Raw genomic sequence first — 17,711 nt, forward strand, 5'->3', positions numbered from 1 at the left:
ATTTCTGTCATAGAGAGTTCTTTTACAGTGAGCTCCAGTTCCTGGATATTTGATTCAGGCGCTAGTCAACATATCTGTAATACGATGCAGGGACTAGTGGGGAGCAAGCCACGGAGCAATGGGGAGATGGTTGTGCGAGTTGGGAACGGCACTAAAATCTCTGCAAAAGCAACAGGCACCTACATGCTTAACCTACCCTCTGGGGAAGTCCTGGAACTTAAAAATTGTTTATATTTTCCTTCATGTATAAAGAATTTGATTTCCATCTCTAAGCTTTTACGAGATGGGCACTCAGTATTGTTTGACAAAATAAGTTGCACTTTATACTTGAACGGTCGTATTATCTCTCATGGTAATATGATAGAGGGACTTTTTCACCTAGAGACGAATAGTGGGATGCACTGTATTGCAAGCAGGAATACCTCAAAACCCAAAAGGGCTAGAGAAGAAGTTAACCAAGAAAAGATGTGGCATCTTAAACTTGGACATGTGAACCTTGAAAAGATTCACAAGATGTCGAAAGACGGATACATCCACCCATTAGGTAATGACCGGATGGGTACTTGTGAATGTTGCTTGAAAGGGAAGATGACCAAATCTCCATTTACTGGAAAAGGAGAGCGTGCCACTGAAATTCTAGGGTTAATCCACACTGACGTATGTGGACCTATGTCTACCACGTCGAGAGGAGGCTTCTCCTACTATATCACATTCACCGACGATCACTCTCGGTTTGGCTATGTGTATCTTATGAAGTACAAGTCAGAATCCTTTGAAAGGTTCAAAGAATTCAAGAATGAAGTTGAGAAGCAAACTGGGAAACAGATAAAGATCCTAAGATCGGATCAAGGGGGTGAATATCTGAGTAACGAGTTCCTAGATTATCTCAAAGAGTGTGGAATAATATCACAGTGGACTCCACCGGGAACTCCACAACTCAATGGAGTTTCTGAAAGGAGAAATCGAACCTTGATGAACATGGTTCGTTCTATGATGAGTTATGCTGATCTACCAATAACATTCTGGGGATACGCTCTATATACAGCAGCTTAATTGCTTAATAGAGTACCTTCCAAATCAGTTTCACAAACGCCATATGAGATATGGCATGGAAGAAAGCCAAGTCTTAAACACATTAAGATTTGGGGTTGTGAAGCATATGTCAAGAAGCTTGAAGCTACTAAGCTTGAAGCAAGATCAGTAAGATGCTATTTTGTGGGATATCCTAAAGAAACTATGGGATATGAGTTCTACCATCCTGACGACTAGAAAGTCTTTGTCGCCAGAACTGCTAAGTTTCTAGAGGACGAATTCGTTCTCAAAGGAACTATAAGCAAACTGATGGAAATTAATGAGATTAATAATGAACCACAAACAAGCACTAGACATATTGACAACCCTGTTCCTGTACCCCTAGTTCCACGTAGATCTGAACGGGTTAGTAAGCCACCTAAGAGGTATGGCTTAGACAATGACTTTGATGAATTGTACCTTCTAGGTGACAATGAAACAAAGGAGGACCCTAGAGACTACACTGAAGCAATGTCCGACATTGATTCAAAGAGATGGCAAGAGGCCATGAAATTCGAGATGGATTCCATGTTTCAAAATCAGGTCTGGACTCTTGTAGACCCTCCAGAAGGTATTGTACCTGTTGGAAACAAATGGGTCTTCAAGAGTAAGATAGGCGTTGATGGGAACGTGGAGACTTATAAGGCTAGATTAGTAGCCAAGGGTTACAGGCAAAGAGAAGGGATTGACTATGAAGAAATTTTCTCTCCTGTAGCCATGATTAAGTCCATTCGGATTTTGCTTGCTATAGCTGCGTACCATGATTATGAGATCTGGCAAATGGACGTGAAGACGGCCTTTCTGAACGGCTACCTAGAGGAAGAGCTCTATATGACTCAACCCGAAGGTTTCGTGTCCAAGTCTGAAAAGACTAAGGTATGCAAGCTTCAAAGATCCATTTATGGACTTAAGCAAGCCTCCAGGAGCTGGAACATTCGTTTCGACACTGAAATCAAAACGTTTGGTTTTACTCAAAACGAAGACGACAATTGTGTTTATCAAAAGGTCGTTGGGGATGCAGTTGTATTCCTAGTGTTATATGTAGATGACATATTACTATTCGGGAATGACACTGCAATACTTTCTTCTGTAAAAGTGTGGTTGTCCAAAACCTTCCACATGAAAGATTTAGGAGATGCATCTTATGTACTTGGGATAAAGCTCTATCGTGATAGATCCAGAAAATTAATTGGATTATCCCAATCTATGTACATTGATAAGGTGCTAAGTAGGTTCGAGATGGAACAATCTAAGAAAGGCTTTCTTCCTGTAAGACATGGAATTCACCTTTCTAAGTCCATGGAACCTAAGACTCCTGAAGAGATAGGGCATATGAGTAAGATTCCTTATGCTTCCGCCATAGGAAGTCTCATGTATGCCATGATATGCACAAGGCCTGATATCGCATATGCTGTGAGCATTACTAGTCGATATCAATCTAACCCAGGATTAGAACACTGGGCAGCTGTCAAGACGGTCCTTAAGTACTTAAGAAGAACTAAGGACATGTTCCTCGTATATGAAGGAGCGGCAGAGTTGCGAGTGGAAGGCTATACAGACGCAGATTTCCAATCTGACGTCGATGATAGAAATTCCAACTCCGGATATGTATTCACTCTGAATGGTGGGGCTGTCAGTTGGAAAAGCAAGAAGCAAAGTGTAATTGCTGATTCCACGACAGAGGCTGAATATGTCGCTACAGCTGAAGCCAGCAAAGAAGCGTTCTGGATGAAGAAGTTCATTACTGAACTTGGAGTGGTTCCAACCATTACATCACCAGTAACTTTGTACTGTGATAATAGTGGGGCGATAGCTCAAGCCAAGGAACCCAGGGCACATCAAAAGAACAAGCATTTTGACAGGCGTTTTAATATCATTAGAAGATATGCTGCCGAGGGGAAAGTCAACATCCTCAAAGTTGCCTCAGCCGATAACGTAGCAGATCCACTGACAAAGCCAATGTCTCAAATCCAGCTTGATCGTCATATGGATAAGATGGGTATTAGATACATGGGAAGATGGCTTTGAGTACAAGTGGGAGATTGTTGGAAGTATGCCCACAAAGCCACTCATTTGATGTAATAGCTTTTGGAATACTTATTGTATTAAACTTTTATATGTTTAATGAAGGGCAAAGCTTATTGTTAATCACTATTTATTGTATCATGTGTTTAAGCAATAAGGGAATCCAAGGGATGTATTTCATCTAAGAGACAAGTGATCTAAGTGAGTTAGATTATCGAGACCATTCTCTTATGTTCATTCCTAAAACGTTCCTAGCCATAGGATTGCCAATTGGGCATTGACAATCCGCTAAGGTTAGTATGTGTTATGTTGACTCAAACGTGAGTATGAACTAGTCTCAAGTCATTTGGTGTTGGACACTAAGACAAACACATAGGTGCTCGAAAAAGGTAATCGAGTACACTGAACGACGATCAAAAGAGAGTTCGAACATACATGTCATGTATGAACTCTAAAGTTACAATATACAAAGTAGTCCTTTGACCTGAGGCATCATAGATGTCTAATGGTTAGGTCCTTGATCTTTGATCATGTCAAAGGCATTCCTTCGGATTGTCCACGGCATTGTTGGGGTCAAGCTATCTAGTCATGTAGGCATATGAATGCACAACAGGGGATCTCTAACCTTCCATGGTGGAGGGAGAATACTCTAAGATATGATTCTAAAGTCTTTGGCCAAAGCAAATGAATATGACTTAGGAAGTTTGTTCCAAATCATATTCAAATGAATCATATAGGAAAGTATCACATTGGATAGTAGACATGAAACTGATAGGAGCATTTTTATGCGACTTAATTGGCTTGTTCTCATGCATTTATGTTGTTTTTCCTTAGTTAGTTTAGTGTTTAAAGTCATTTTCATGCAATTTCAGGTTTTATTGTCAAAGTATGCAAAAAGGAGCAAAATTGGGCTTGGAATGAAGTGCATATGCATGGAGCAAGGAGTTTGGACGAATTTGAAGAGAAAACATCAAATGAACATGCTAAAAATCTGGTGAAACAAATACAAGTTGCAAGAAGGGATAAATTTCTAAAAGGATTGGCCAAAACTTCACTCAAAACACATCAATGCCGTGACTTTTACTTCCACCTCCACCAGAAATTTGAGTAATGATGCAATGCTTAAATCACCATGACATGTGAGTGGATGATGCAATGCTTAGCTAACCATGACATGTGAGTGGATGATGCAATGCTTAGCTAACCATGACATGTGAGTGGATGACTCAAAACCTACCCCAACAACAATTCCCACTCTTGCCGTGACTTACCTACCCATTCCACCAGAAATATGTGCTTAAACAAGTCCATCATCTCCCTATAAATACCATGCAGCAACCTCATTGAATTCATCCAGAAATTAACCATTCTCCAAGCCTTTCCTTGCCTCTCCTACATATCTAAACCCCTTCCCATCCATTCCTCCAAATAACCAACCCTTCAACATCATTCCAACCTTGTTGTGGCGGCAAGGAGAAGGAGAAAAGTCCTTGGACGCGCTTGCTATCCAACATGGATCGTTGGAACGTTTAGGTGCTTTCTTCCCTTTGTTTTTCAATGGTTAAATTTGTTTATCTTTGTTTTGTAATAATGAGGAACTAAACCCCCCTTGGCTAGGGGGGGATTCAAAACCATGTTTATGCTTGCTATATGATTTGATTACTTCCAATTGCGTTTCTTGAATTGTGAATTCAATTTACTTATCCGTTCGTATAAAAACTAATTTGTGTATGTTGGTTGAGAGTGCACGCTTAATTTTCATGCATGAATTTGACGCTAGAATATAAGGGAGTTTCACCTAATCGTTATGAACTTATATTCACAAGTAGTGAAGGTTGCTAGTCACAATCACGTTAAGTAAATTCTTGGCATAAGTTTCATGCAAATCATAGTAACGAGTACCTCGTCAATGCTTATGTTTTTCATAGAACTTAATGATTCTTGCTTGTATCTCTATTATGCAATTCATGTAGGGAACTTGTAGGGAATGTTTTGGGTTGTCGTATGCAATCATCCAATCTAATAACTTGTTGAAAAACTGAGAGTTAATTAGTGCAATTCACGGTTAATTTGGGGCGTTGAGTATTCAAAACTTATCGAAGAGCAATTGGAAATCATTTTGTATGCAAGCAAGACATGTGTGGAGAAGAACCCCTTAGCTAGCCTTCCATTATCCATTCAACCCAAATTTGTTTAAAATCTATTTAAGTTTTTAGTTTATTCGTTTTTACTTTCAACTTCACCAAACTCAAATCCCCCTTTTACTTTCTTGTTTTAAAATCTTTTGTTTACATTTTTAACTTTGTTTCTTTTTGTTTTTGAGTTAGTTTAGAGGTTTTAGCAAGCCCTCCTAATCCCCGGTTTAGAACGATCCCTACTTACATACTTTGCTACAATTGTCAAAAAGAGGGTTTAATTTGTGTGCTTATATATTTCACATCAAATTTTGGCGCCGTTGCCGGGGATTAGCAACTTTGCTAAATCCCCATTGTTTCTTTTTATTTCTTCTTTGTGTGTTTTAATTTTAGTTTTAATTTTATTTGATTTTGTTTATTTCAGGTACTAGTTTATGACTCGTAGTTCTCAACCAGTTCGTGCACATATATCGGAGTTTGACGACAATTTTGAACGAACTTTGAGAAGGAAAAGGAAAGTACCAGAACCTAATCCACCTAGTTCTAGTTCTGAATCCGAATTTGAAGAAAAGAAGGAGGCAGAAAAAGACATGGAGGTGGACAATCGAACAATCAAAGAACTTTCAGCCTCGGGATTGGACAATGCCGCGCCTCTATGTATCCAATACCCCGCAGCAGCCCGAGGAAAGACAGAAGAATTTGAATTGAAGTCAAGCTTGTTAAACCACATTCCGAAGTACCATGGGTTGTCCATGGAAGATCCTAACAAACACTTGAAAGAATTCGAGGTAGTGTGTTCGAGCATGACCCCCGTCAATGTCGATGGGAGTATTTTGAAGATGAAAGCCTTCCCTTTTTCTCTCTTGGAAAAGGCGAAGGATTGGTTGTACGAATTGGCGCCCGGAACCGTCACATCATGGGAAAGCATGAAACGGGCCTTCTTGGAGAAGTTTTTCCCAACTTCTCGAGTCATCCTCCTACGGAAAAGGATAAGTGGAATTCAACAAGAGGAAGGTGAATCTTTTCCTACTTATTATGAACGTTTTAAATCTCTTGTTGCTTCTTGTCCACAGCATCAGATGAAGGAGGAACTTCTTTTGCAATACTTCTACGAGGGGCTACTACCTATCAAACGTCAAATGCTAGATGCCTCGGCGGGAGGAGCCTTGGTGGACAAGACCCCCACGGCAGCAAAGACTTTAATTTCCAACAGTGCGTTGAATGTTCAACAATACGAAGGCGTTGGACAAAGGAGTAACCCACGACCACATCAAGTCAATGAGGTAAGTGCCATAACCGAACTTCAAAATCAAATGGCTAACCTTACTACTTTGCTTTCTCAGGTAGTGGAAGGTCCAAAAGTGCAAAACGTGGCAGCTTGTGGCGTGTGTTCCATGCAAGGCCACCTTACGGACAAGTGCCCACAGTTGATAGAAAATGGAGGGTGGGAGACCCTCAATGCCGTGGGATTTGACAACCAATACCAACCAAAGAATGACCCATTTTCCAATACTTACAATCCCGGTTGGCGTGATCATCCAAATTTCAAATGGTGAGAACCCCAACAAGGCCAACAACAAAGCGGATTTAGGCAACAACCCCCGGGTTTCTATCAAAAGCCGTTTGCACCAACTCAACCCCAAGCACAACCTGCCCAAAAATCAGGATCGTCTATTGATAATGATCAAATTTTTAATTTACTAACTTCTATGGCGCAGGGAATGCAAAATAGGGACAAAAAGGTGGACGAGTTGGAGAAACAAGTAGGGCAAATTGCCGAGTTTGTTGGGCAGTTTAGAGAACAAGGCAAGCTTCCTAGTTCAACCATTGCGAATCCAAAAGGAGGCTTTGAAACCGTCAATGCAATCATGTTGAGAAGTGGTACACAGGTTGGAGCCAAACCAAAATCATCCAAATCAAGTCACGATGAGGATGAAAAGTTGCTACAAGAGGAAGCACAGGGACCAAAACTCACGGCCAAGGATGAACAATCCTTGCCACCACCATCTAGCCCTCCTAAGCCGTCCCAAACCACCAAGGTAAGTCCAAATTCGACTTTTTCGAGTTCCATTCCACTAAATGTGCCCTTTCCTGGCAGGTTTAGGCAATCAAAGAAGGAAGAAGCCGAGAAGGACATTCTAGAGACCTTTCGGAAAGTTCAAGTCAATATTCCGCTCCTTGATGCAATTAAGCAAGTCCCGAGGTATGCTCAGTTTTTAAAAGAACTTTGTACATCAAGGAGAATGATTTCGAACAAAGAGGTGGTCCAAGTAAGTGAGAATGTTTCTGCCATGTTACAAAGGAAATTACCCCCTAAATGCAAAGATCCGGGTAGTTTTACAATTCCGTGCGTTATTGGCAAGACTAAGTTTGAACAATGCATATTAGACTTAGGGGCTTCGATTAATGTTATGCCATACTCTATTTATGCACCTATGAACTTAGGTGAGCTTAAAAACGATGGTGTGATTATTCAATTAGCCGATCGTTCTAATGCATATCCAAAGGGTGTTTTGGAAGATGTGTTGGTGCAGGTGGGCAATTTGATTTTTCCAGCGGACTTTTACGTGCTTGACATGGAGGATTCACCCTATTCTACCCCATTGCCGATACTATTAGGGCGGCCCTTCATGAAGACAGCCCAAACCAAGATTGATGTGGCTAAGGGAGAGTTAACAATGGAGTTTGGTGATGAATTGATTAAATTCAAAGTTCCTGAATATGTTAAGAATCCTCATGATGTTCGTTCTTGTTTTGCAATAGATGTGATTAAACATGTGGGGAAGGAACATTCATGCGCACCAATCAAGAAGGATGTCCCTAGATGCATCATCGAAGAGGGTATTGGAGTGGAGCATACAAAACATGTCATTACACCCAAAATACCAAATCTGGCCGAGAGCACCACCTTTGCTGCCCCTTTTGAGTCTTCATCTACATGTATTGGTAAGCCTCCTCCTCTAATTCCAATTCCCATTTCCACTAATAGGTTATTGCCTTCTGTGGTGCAGGTACCAAATCGAATCCATGATTATGGGAGTTTTTACTTTGACCTTGGGAAGCTCAATGCCACAATCTGGGACCATCATTATCCACTGCTATACATAGACCCAATGCATGAGTATTTCACGGAGCATGTCATGGAGGATGTACCCCTCCATGCCGTGGCACCTAGTCAAGCTTAAACGGAGGTACCGTCCGGCTGGAAGACGTTAAAGAAAGCGCTTCGTGGAAGGCAACCCATGCATTCGACAAAGGAAGGCCTAGAGAGCACTCCAATTCCAGATTTGCGTTCCTAAACCCTTCTCTTTGTTGTTGAATTAGTTTCTGCCATATTTAGTTTGTTAGTGTTTGTTTGTTTGTTTATGTGTTTTTGTGTTAGTTATGCTTTGAAACATTGAGGACAATGTTTGGTTTAAGTGTGGGGGGGTAACCAAAGTGTTTTGATGCAAATTCGTAGGGTTTTCTCACTCATACTTCCCTATGTTGTTTCTTGCTGTTTTTAGGTGTTTTTAGGCTGTTTTGGTGAGTTTTAGTGTGTGCTGACTTATAACTCCGAAAATCACATAAAAATTTGAAAAATTGCTTTGCAAAACCCAAAAAGAGTTGTTTTTGTGTGTTTGTTTGTGTCTTAGGGTACCTTCCAACACAATGATGAGGATTTGGTTTGTAATTTCATGGCTGTTAAAGAGAGTGATTAACATGGATGAAAGTTTGATTTACTCTTTGTTTATGCTTGGTTGTGGTTATAACTTATGAATTTACATGCAATCTTAAAGGAAAAATCAGTTTTTGTAACATGCTTGAAGGAAAGAACTCAAACTAACGCTACAACCTTGTGAGACTTGAGCCTAAACGTTTATTTGGAGAGTTAATAATCTGTGATTTATTGTTTTCTAAGTCGTTGCATGATCTCATTATTCTTTGCTTGGTTACTACTTAGAAGGCGTTTCATCATTTAGTTCCAAATGCTAGAACTCATACCCATTTCATTCAAAGCATGTCATTGATTTGCATAACACATATTCAAGATAAAGTTGTGTAGTGACCACCACCATAACCAAAAAGCCGTGAATCCCCTATGTCATTATGTTTTGTACGTTTTAATCCCGTTGAGCTTTGTGAGCCTTTTCTTTGTAACCCACATTACCCTCACCTAGCTTAGATTAGGACCATCCATTAACCTTGTTCTTAAAGCGTAGTAAAGCATGATTCAAATTGAATTCCTTTGTGGCAGAAAACAAGTGTGGGGGAAGTGTTTTTCATAAGGAATTATGTGCCATAGGCACGGGTAAAAAGAAAGAAAAAAGAAAAGAAAAATGTGAAAAGAATACGAAAAGAGTTGAAAAGAAGTGAAAAAGAGTTCTAAAGTGTTGTTTGATGAAGAAGGGGTCCAAAACAATGAATTCGACCCTAAGGAGTTGTTTAAATCTTCCCCTTGTGTTTTAAAGCTAATTTCTGCAATCTAAGTAAATTCTAAGTCTCAATTTCATTACTTTGCTTACTATCACTTTAAGAACGTTTGTTTTCCTTATCCTTTCTTTGTTAGCCAATACCCCAAGCCCCGTTACAACCCTTGACTTCTATCTTGAGTGTTATGTGTTTCAATTTGTGGAGATTGAACTTGGTATGAGCATATGGTCACTGGTTCTCGCATCTAAGTAGTAGCATTCCATTCATGAGATCATATCTCAACATGCTTATTAACTCTAGAAATTGTGTTCTTTGTTATACATATATGTGAGCATTCGTTTTTATATCTACATCAATTCTCTCACATATAACTAGTATAGGGTGTGTAGTTAGAAAATCTGAGTGAAAATAGAGTGCGTATCTTGTAAGGATTGAGGGAATTCTCTAAGGCATGTTACTACATTCAAAACATTGTTTTAATTGGTTAATTGTGAATTAGTAAGTAGTGACTATGATTAAGTATGTGCTTAAGTGTTAAATTGACTCAATTCTGTGGGAATGATAATCTTTAACATGTCATGTGCATTGGAAATCCCTAAGGCAAACGTTGGAAGGTTTAGGTTGTTTTTGTTTGTTTGGTTTCGTTTTGTTTTTCTTTTGTTTCTTTGTTTTGCTCGAGGACTAGCAAAAGCTAAGTGTGGGGGAATTTGATAGGAGCATTTTTATGCGACTTAATTGGCTTGTTCTCATGCATTTATGTTGTTTTTCCTTAGTTAGTTTAGTGTTTAAAGTCATTTTCGTGCAATTTCAGGTTTTATTGTCAAAGTATGCAAAAAGGAGCAAAATTGGGCTTGGAATGAAGTGCATATGCATGGAGCAAGGAGTTTGGACGAATTTGAAGTGAAAACATCAAATGAACATGCTAAAAATCTGGTGAAACAAATACAAGTTGCAAGAAGGGATAAATTTCTAAAAGGATTGGCCAAAACTTCACTCAAAACACATTAATGCCATGACTTTTACTTCCACCTCCACCAGAAATTTGAGTAATGATGCAATGCTTGAATCACCATGACATGTGAGTGGATGATGCAATGCTTAGCTAACCATGACATGTGAGTGGATGATGCAATGCTTAGCTAACCATGACATGTGAGTGGATGACTCAAAACCTACCCCAACAACAATTCCCACTCTTGCCGTGACTTACCTACCCATTCCACCAGAAATTTGTGCTTAAACAAGTCCATCATCTCCCTATAAATACCATGCAGCAACCTCATTGAATTCATCCAGAAATTAACCATTCTCCAAGCCTTTCCTTGCCTCTCCTACATTTCTAAACCCCTTCCCATCCATTCCTCCAAATAACCAACCCTTCAACATCATTCCAACCTTGTTGTGGCGGCAAGGAGAAGGAGAAAAGTCCTTGGACGCGCTTGCTATCCAACATGGATCGTTGGAACGTTTAGGTGCTTTCTTCCCTTTGTTTTTCAATGGTTAAATTTGTTTATCTTTGTTTTGTAATAATGAGGAACTAAACCCCCCTTGGCTAGGGGGGGATTCAAAACCATGTTTATGCTTGCTATATGATTTGATTACTTCCAATTGCGTTTCTTGAATTGTGAATTCAATTTACTTATCCGTTCGTATAAAAACTAATTTGTGTATGTTAGTTGAGAGTGCACGCTTAATTTTCATGCATGAATTTGACGCTAGAATATAAGGGAGTTTCACCTAATCGTTATGAACTTATATTCACAAGTAGTGAAGGTTGCTAGTCACAATCACGTTAAGTAAATTCTTGGCATAAGTTTCATGCAAATCATAGTAACGAGTACCTCGTCAATGCTTATGTTTTTCATAGAACTTAATGATTCTTGCTTGTATCTCTATTATGCAATTCATGTAGGGAACTTGTAGGGAATGTTTTGGGTTGTCGTATGCAATCATCCAATCTAATAACTTGTTGAAAAACTGAGAGTTAATTAGTGCAATTCACGGTTAATTTGGGGCGTTGAGTATTCAAAACTTATCGAAGAGCAATTGGAAATCATTTTGTATGCAAGCAAGACATGTGTGGAGAAGAACCCCTTAGCTAGCCTTCCATTATCCATTCAACCCAAATTTGTTTAAAATCTATTTAAGTTTTTAGTTTATTCGTTTTTACTTTCAACTTCACCAAACTCAAATCCCCCTTTTACTTTCTTGTTTTAAAATCTTTTGTTTACATTTTTAACTTTGTTTCTTTTTGTTTTTGAGTCAGTTTAGAGGTTTTAGCAAGCCCTCCTAATCCCCGGTTTAGAACGATCCCTACTTACATACTTTGCTACAATTGTCAAAAAGAGGGTTTAATTTGTGTGCTTATATATTTCACATCAGAAACAAACTATCACTTAAACAATGTGATTAAGAGTATTGTATTAGAGAAGGACCGTATTGCATTGTAGTTGTAACTGGATAGGTTCTCCAACCAATTCTACTTAGCTTGGGTAACCATGGTATGCTGCTAGGTGTCACTCATGGTTTGTGGAAGCCCTGAAGATTAGCAAACACTAATCTTAAGGGAGAATTGAAATGTGGTTTCAATTCACAATCGATCGTTAAGAGTAACATCGCCCACTGCCTCGCTAATTGGAACCTAATGGATCGCACACCACATAAGGATGTTAGTGAAGAAATTATATGAAATGGATAAGCAATTAAATGATTTAATTGAAGAATGGTCAAAGTTAATTAATTAGTTAATTAATTATATGAAAGGTTCGTATTGGGCTTTTAAGTTAGTTTGGGCTTCGGGGTCCAAAATTGTTTTGGTCCACTAGGCCCATTATGTTTAAGTTGTATGACAACTAAAACAAATATGGGCATTTAGCCCAATAACAAAAGGAGGCCGGCCATAGCAAGGGTAGTGGGAAATTTTGCTTAATTGCAAGTTTGCCACTAACCTAAGAGATGAAGTATAAAGTCATCTTTATAGCTTTGTTTCTCATTAGGGTTTTTCTAATAGAAATTGGGTGAAACATTTTCTCTCATTTTCTACATAGAGGCCGGCCACTTAGAGGATTTTTACTAGCATCTAAAATCTCTCTAAGTCATCCATATCATCTTCACAATATACATCTTTGGTGAAGAGACTTAGAGACATCAAGCTTTTGATGTTTTTGGAGAACAAATCATTTTTCCTCAAATCATCAAAGGAGCACTAAAAGGGAGGAAAACACAAGGAAGATTCAAAGAGATTGGAGGTGACTTGAAGGCCCTCCACTTGGGTGAATCCCTTGTGTAATCAAGGATGAGCTTCAAGGGTAAAGAATCACTAAATCTTTATTTCTCTTTAATGTTGTTAAAGAGTTCATTTTGGTTCACCATATACTAGGCTTTGAAAGTCATGGGTTTTATGAATTGTTTTTTGGTGCATGCCTACTTTAAAGTGTTGATAGCTTGCATGTGTATTCAAATGTTCATACTTGTTCTTAGCTAGGAAAAATTTTTTTCCTTCAGTTTCTCCTTTCCTTTGCATGTGGGTGTGTCTTCTCTTTCTAGCTGTGCATTTCCACTTGCTCCAAAGCCAAATGAGTGTAATCATAACCCCATTTGCTGCTGAGTGTTGATGACAAAGCAAAACACAAAAAAAGTGCCTTTACTTTCTCATTTTATTAGCCAAATCTGCTTAGCCCTTTTCTGAACCTTTCAGTGTTACAATGTCCATAACTTCTTCTAGAAAAATGATATTAACAATCCGTAAATTTCTTCAGAAAATAGACATCCGTAGCTTTCCAAGCATATAAGGCTCATTCGCTCATTCATTTGGAACTGTTCGTAACATGCTTCCAAATTCAGCTAATCTGCACAGGCAGTTTTGACGAATTTGTTGGCTGTCCATGTTTCTCTTTTGCACATGCCTTGTATAATGTTGTTTCCATGTTCTTGTGGCAGAAATGTTAAGTAATGATGAAGGGTTGCTGCTGCACAAGTATGAAGGATGGTGCTCAAGGCCTCTTTGCATGTGTGTGTATGTCCATGTAATCATCATTTCCACATCTTCATTCTTCATTTTCTGATTTCCTGCTGCCCATGCCGTGTGTTTCCTTGCATTCCCATGTGTGTGTGCTGCCATCTAGTCATCATTTCCATATGTACAAGCTGTCACACTTGCACACACACATGCTTTTCATTATTTCAGCCACAATTCAACTCATTTCCTGCCCATGCCGTGCCTTTCTTTCCCATGTGTGTGCTGCCATGCTTTCTTCCATGTGCCGTGCCTTTCTTGCTGTTTTCTTCTTTGCATGTGTGTGTTGTCATCTTTGTTTCTCCTTTACACATGACATGTGCTATCCATGTTTAGATTCCCTTTACATTTGCACACACTTGCTTCAACATTTCAGCCACAAACCACTATACTTTCTCTCCATGCCGTGTGTGTGTTGTCTTTGCATGTGGGTGTCTTTGCATGTACCTTGCATGATGTTGTCTCCATCACATGGCAGCTATGATGTTTATTAGTTGTAGGTCACACACTTACACACATATGCTGAATTCTAATCTTCCCAAAACGTCCATCCTCATGTCTCCAAGTGCATGCAATCCATTTCATCCCAAAATTGCTCTAAAATGCACCAAAATGCACTTTTCTTGCCATCTTTGTTATTAGGACCTACAAACATACGAAAATGGTTTAAAACACTCTTATAAGCAATAACTAACTAAGTAAGTGTAAGAAAACATGTTAACTGAGTCGCATAAATATGCTCCTATCACCCATACATCAAAGATCTACACATTAAAGATGGGGGTTTGCGGCATTTGATCCTTGGCACCTATTGTACCTGTTCTTTGGCATCTATCACAAGTGATACAAAATGTTCTAACATCCTTAAACAATGTAGGCTAATAGAATCACTCTCTAAAACCTTAAGGGCTGTCCTTTGGGTGTCAAAATGATCCCCACATGCATAACTATGGCAAAATGCAAGAATTGAATTAAACTCGGAATTGTGTACACATCTACGAATAATCTGGTCAGGACAATACTTCCATAAATATGGATCATCCCACACATAAAATCGTGCATCATTTCTGAGTTTATCACGCTTGTATTTATCTAGAGTGCAAGGAACTTGTTTTGTGATCAAATAATTGACCAAATCAGCATACCAGGGCTCACTTACCTCTAGGGACAGCAATTTCTCGTCAGGGAAGGTCTCTAGAATGGGTAAGGAGTCCTCCTCGTGCACCAAACGGCTGAGGTGGCTAGCCACCATGTTTTCACTCCCCTTTTTGTCTCTTGTTTCAATGTTGAACTCTTGAAGTAGGAGCATCCAACGAATCAGCCTTGGTTTGGCCTCCTTCTTGGTGAGGAAGTACTTCAACGCTACATGGTCAGAATATACAATCACTTTAGTGCCAAGTAAGTGTGAACGAAATTTATCTAAAGCAAATACAACTGCAAGAAGTTCTTTCTCAGTGGTAGAATAATTCAATTGTGCATCATTTAGTGTCCGGGAAGTGTAGTGGATGACGTGGGGCTGTTTGTTCCTTCTTTGGCCTAAAACAGCACCAATGGCATAATCAGATGCATCACACATGAGCTCAAATAGAAGGCTCCAATATGGTGGCATGATGATGGGGGCCGAAGTCAACATGTCCTTAAGGGTTTGGAAAGCGGTCTCACACTCCTTGTTGAACTCGAATGCTATTTCCTTTTGGAGTAAACGGCAAAGGGGTTGGGCGATTTTTGAGAAATCCTTGATGAATCTCCTATAAAATCCTGCATGGCCAAGAAAAGAGCGAACCTCCCTCACCGAAGTGGGAGAGGGTAAGTGACGTACAAGATCTATTTTAGATTTATCAACCTTAATCCCTTTTTCTGATATGATATGCCCTAAAACTATACCTTGTTTTACCATAAAATTGCACTTTTCCCAATTCTAGACAAGATTAGTTTCGATGCATCGTTGTAAGATCAGAGTAAGATTATTCAAGCATGCATCAAATGAGTCACCAAAGACACTAAAGTCATCCATAAACACTTCAATGATCTTTTCCACAAATTCTGAGAAAATACTTATCATACACCTTTGGAATGTGGCTGGTGCGTTGCATAGCCCAAATGGCATGCGTCGATAAGCAAAGGTACCAAAAGGACATGTGAATGTAGTCTTTTCTTGGTCATCAAGAGCTATCACAATCTGATTATAACCTGAATAGCCATCAAGAAAACAATAAAATGAATAACCGGCTAACCTTTCCAGCATTTGATCAATAAAGGGCAGCGGGAAGTGATCTTTTCTTGTCGTAGCGTTGAGCTTCCGATAATCTATACAAACTCTCCATCCGGTTTGGATTCTGGTGGGCACAAGCTCATTATCTTCATTTTTTACCACAGTGACTTCGGACTTCTTAGGAACAACTTGGACCGGCGAGACTCAATGGTTATCAAAAATTGGGTAAATCACTCCACAATCTAGTAGCTTGATGATTTCCTTCTTCACAACATCCATCATGGGTGGATTGAGCTGGCGTTGTGCTTCTCTAGATGGTTTGGCTCCTTCTTCCAAGAGTATTCGATGCATGCAAGTGGTAGGGCTAATTCCCTTGATATCGGCCAATGTCCACCCAATGGCAGTTTTGTATTCCCGAAGCACCCTCACCAACTTGTCCTCCTCTTGTGCAATGAGTGAAGAAGAGATGATGACGGGCAGTGTCTTTTGTTCTTCCAAAAACACATATTTCAAATGGCTCGGCAATGGTGTAAGCTCTAGGGAAAGGGGCTGGATTACAGAAGGAAGCAACTTGTTAGTCGAATTGGGAATTGAAATTTGGTTAGGAGACTTACCAATATGCCTTGGATTTGACTCTAGGGTAGCAACCATCTCCACCAATTCTTCTTGAATAGGCAAGGCAAGATGTTCCTTGTTGTTGCCGTGTGCATGCCTAAGTGCTAACCCTTCGTTTTTGAGTCCAATGCTTTGCGTGAGAGTCTTTTCAAGTGCATCCTCACTCAAATCATCAAGGAATTCCTGCGCCCAAGAGTCAATCACATCAATGGAGAAACAAGAGTGACCATCATGAGGATATCTCATAGCATCATAAATATTGAAATCAATAACTTCCCCATCAAATTCCATGGTCAATGTTCCCTTGAATACCTCTATCTTTGTACGGGCAGTCTTCATGAATGGTCGGCCAAGTAATATTGGTAATTGAGGGGAATGGTTCGAGTCTTCCATTTCAAGCACGTAGAAGTCCGCCAGAAAGACTAGGAGCTGGTTTGGTATTGCTGTGCTTTGAAAAAAAGCTGATGTGAGAATAAGTGACTGTGCTGTGAGAATAAGCAGCTGTGAAATAAATCAGCAGAGTGTTTGGTAAACTTTTTTGTAAAAGTGCTTTTGGAAAAAAAAGCAGTCTAATAGTGAGTCTTTTCATTAAAGAAGCACTGTAACTCCGTGTGCTTTGAAAAAAAGCCAGTTTTCCAAAGCTGCAAATAGCAGCTTCAGCTTTTTCCTTTGATTTCAGCTTATTCTCACAGCAGCTTCCAAAATAAGCCCCTTTTTTTTCAGTTTACCAAACACCTAAAACCCTCACAGCTTTTTTTCATGGGTGCTTTTTTTTTAAGCACCTCACTCCCAAACTAGGTCTAGGTGATTCACCTGCACTAAAACATCCTCCAAAACACCTTTTGGATACGCATTAGATCTATCGGCCAGTTGAATGATCACTCCATCATTTTTTAATTCTCCCAAGTTCATAGATGCATATATTGAATAAGGCATGACATTTATTGATGCACATAGATCTAACATGGAAGATTCAAAGCGAGTATTTTGATGCGAAAATTAACGTAACACACAATTTAAACCCTCTTGTTGTCAAATTGTAGTATAAATGTAAGTAGGGATCGTTCTAAACCGGGGATTAGGAGGGCTTGCTAAAACCTCTAAACTGACTTAAAAACATATAAACAAAGTTAAAAACACTAAACTAGACTCAAAGAACTTAAAACAAACTCAAATGACTCAAAACAAGCTAAAAACGCTCAAATCTACCTAAAAACACAAACTG

At 39.3% G+C, this 17,711-nt stretch overlaps 1 protein-coding gene across 1 annotated transcript; it reads left to right on the forward strand.

Moving 5' to 3' along the window:
* Positions 1–4,397: 4,397 nt before the first annotated feature.
* LOC126592173 (uncharacterized) lies at positions 4,398–8,262 on the forward strand. Its single transcript, XM_050257912.1, has 3 exons — positions 4,398–4,629; positions 5,656–6,755; positions 8,243–8,262. Exons 2-3 carry the CDS (start codon positions 5,666–5,668, stop codon positions 8,260–8,262), a joined length of 1,110 nt encoding a protein of 369 aa, XP_050113869.1. The 5' UTR covers positions 4,398–4,629; positions 5,656–5,665.
* The last annotated feature ends 9,449 nt before the right edge of the window (positions 8,263–17,711 follow it).

This window comes from Malus sylvestris, chromosome 12 (genome assembly GCF_916048215.2).
Source record: "Malus sylvestris chromosome 12, drMalSylv7.2, whole genome shotgun sequence".
Classification (NCBI taxonomy): Eukaryota; Viridiplantae; Streptophyta; class Magnoliopsida; order Rosales; family Rosaceae; genus Malus; species Malus sylvestris.

What these genes read in the sequence shown, in the direction of transcription:
- LOC126592173 (XM_050257912.1), top strand. Translation starts at nt 5,666, where the DNA reads ATGACTCGTAGTTCTCAACCAGTTCGTGCACATATATCGGAGTTTGAC. An exon ending in TTCCAATACTTACAATCCCG is followed by an intron (nt 6,756 to 8,242) that starts GTTGGCGTGATC and finishes TCTGTGGTGCAG; the next exon opens with GTACCAAATCGAATCCATGA.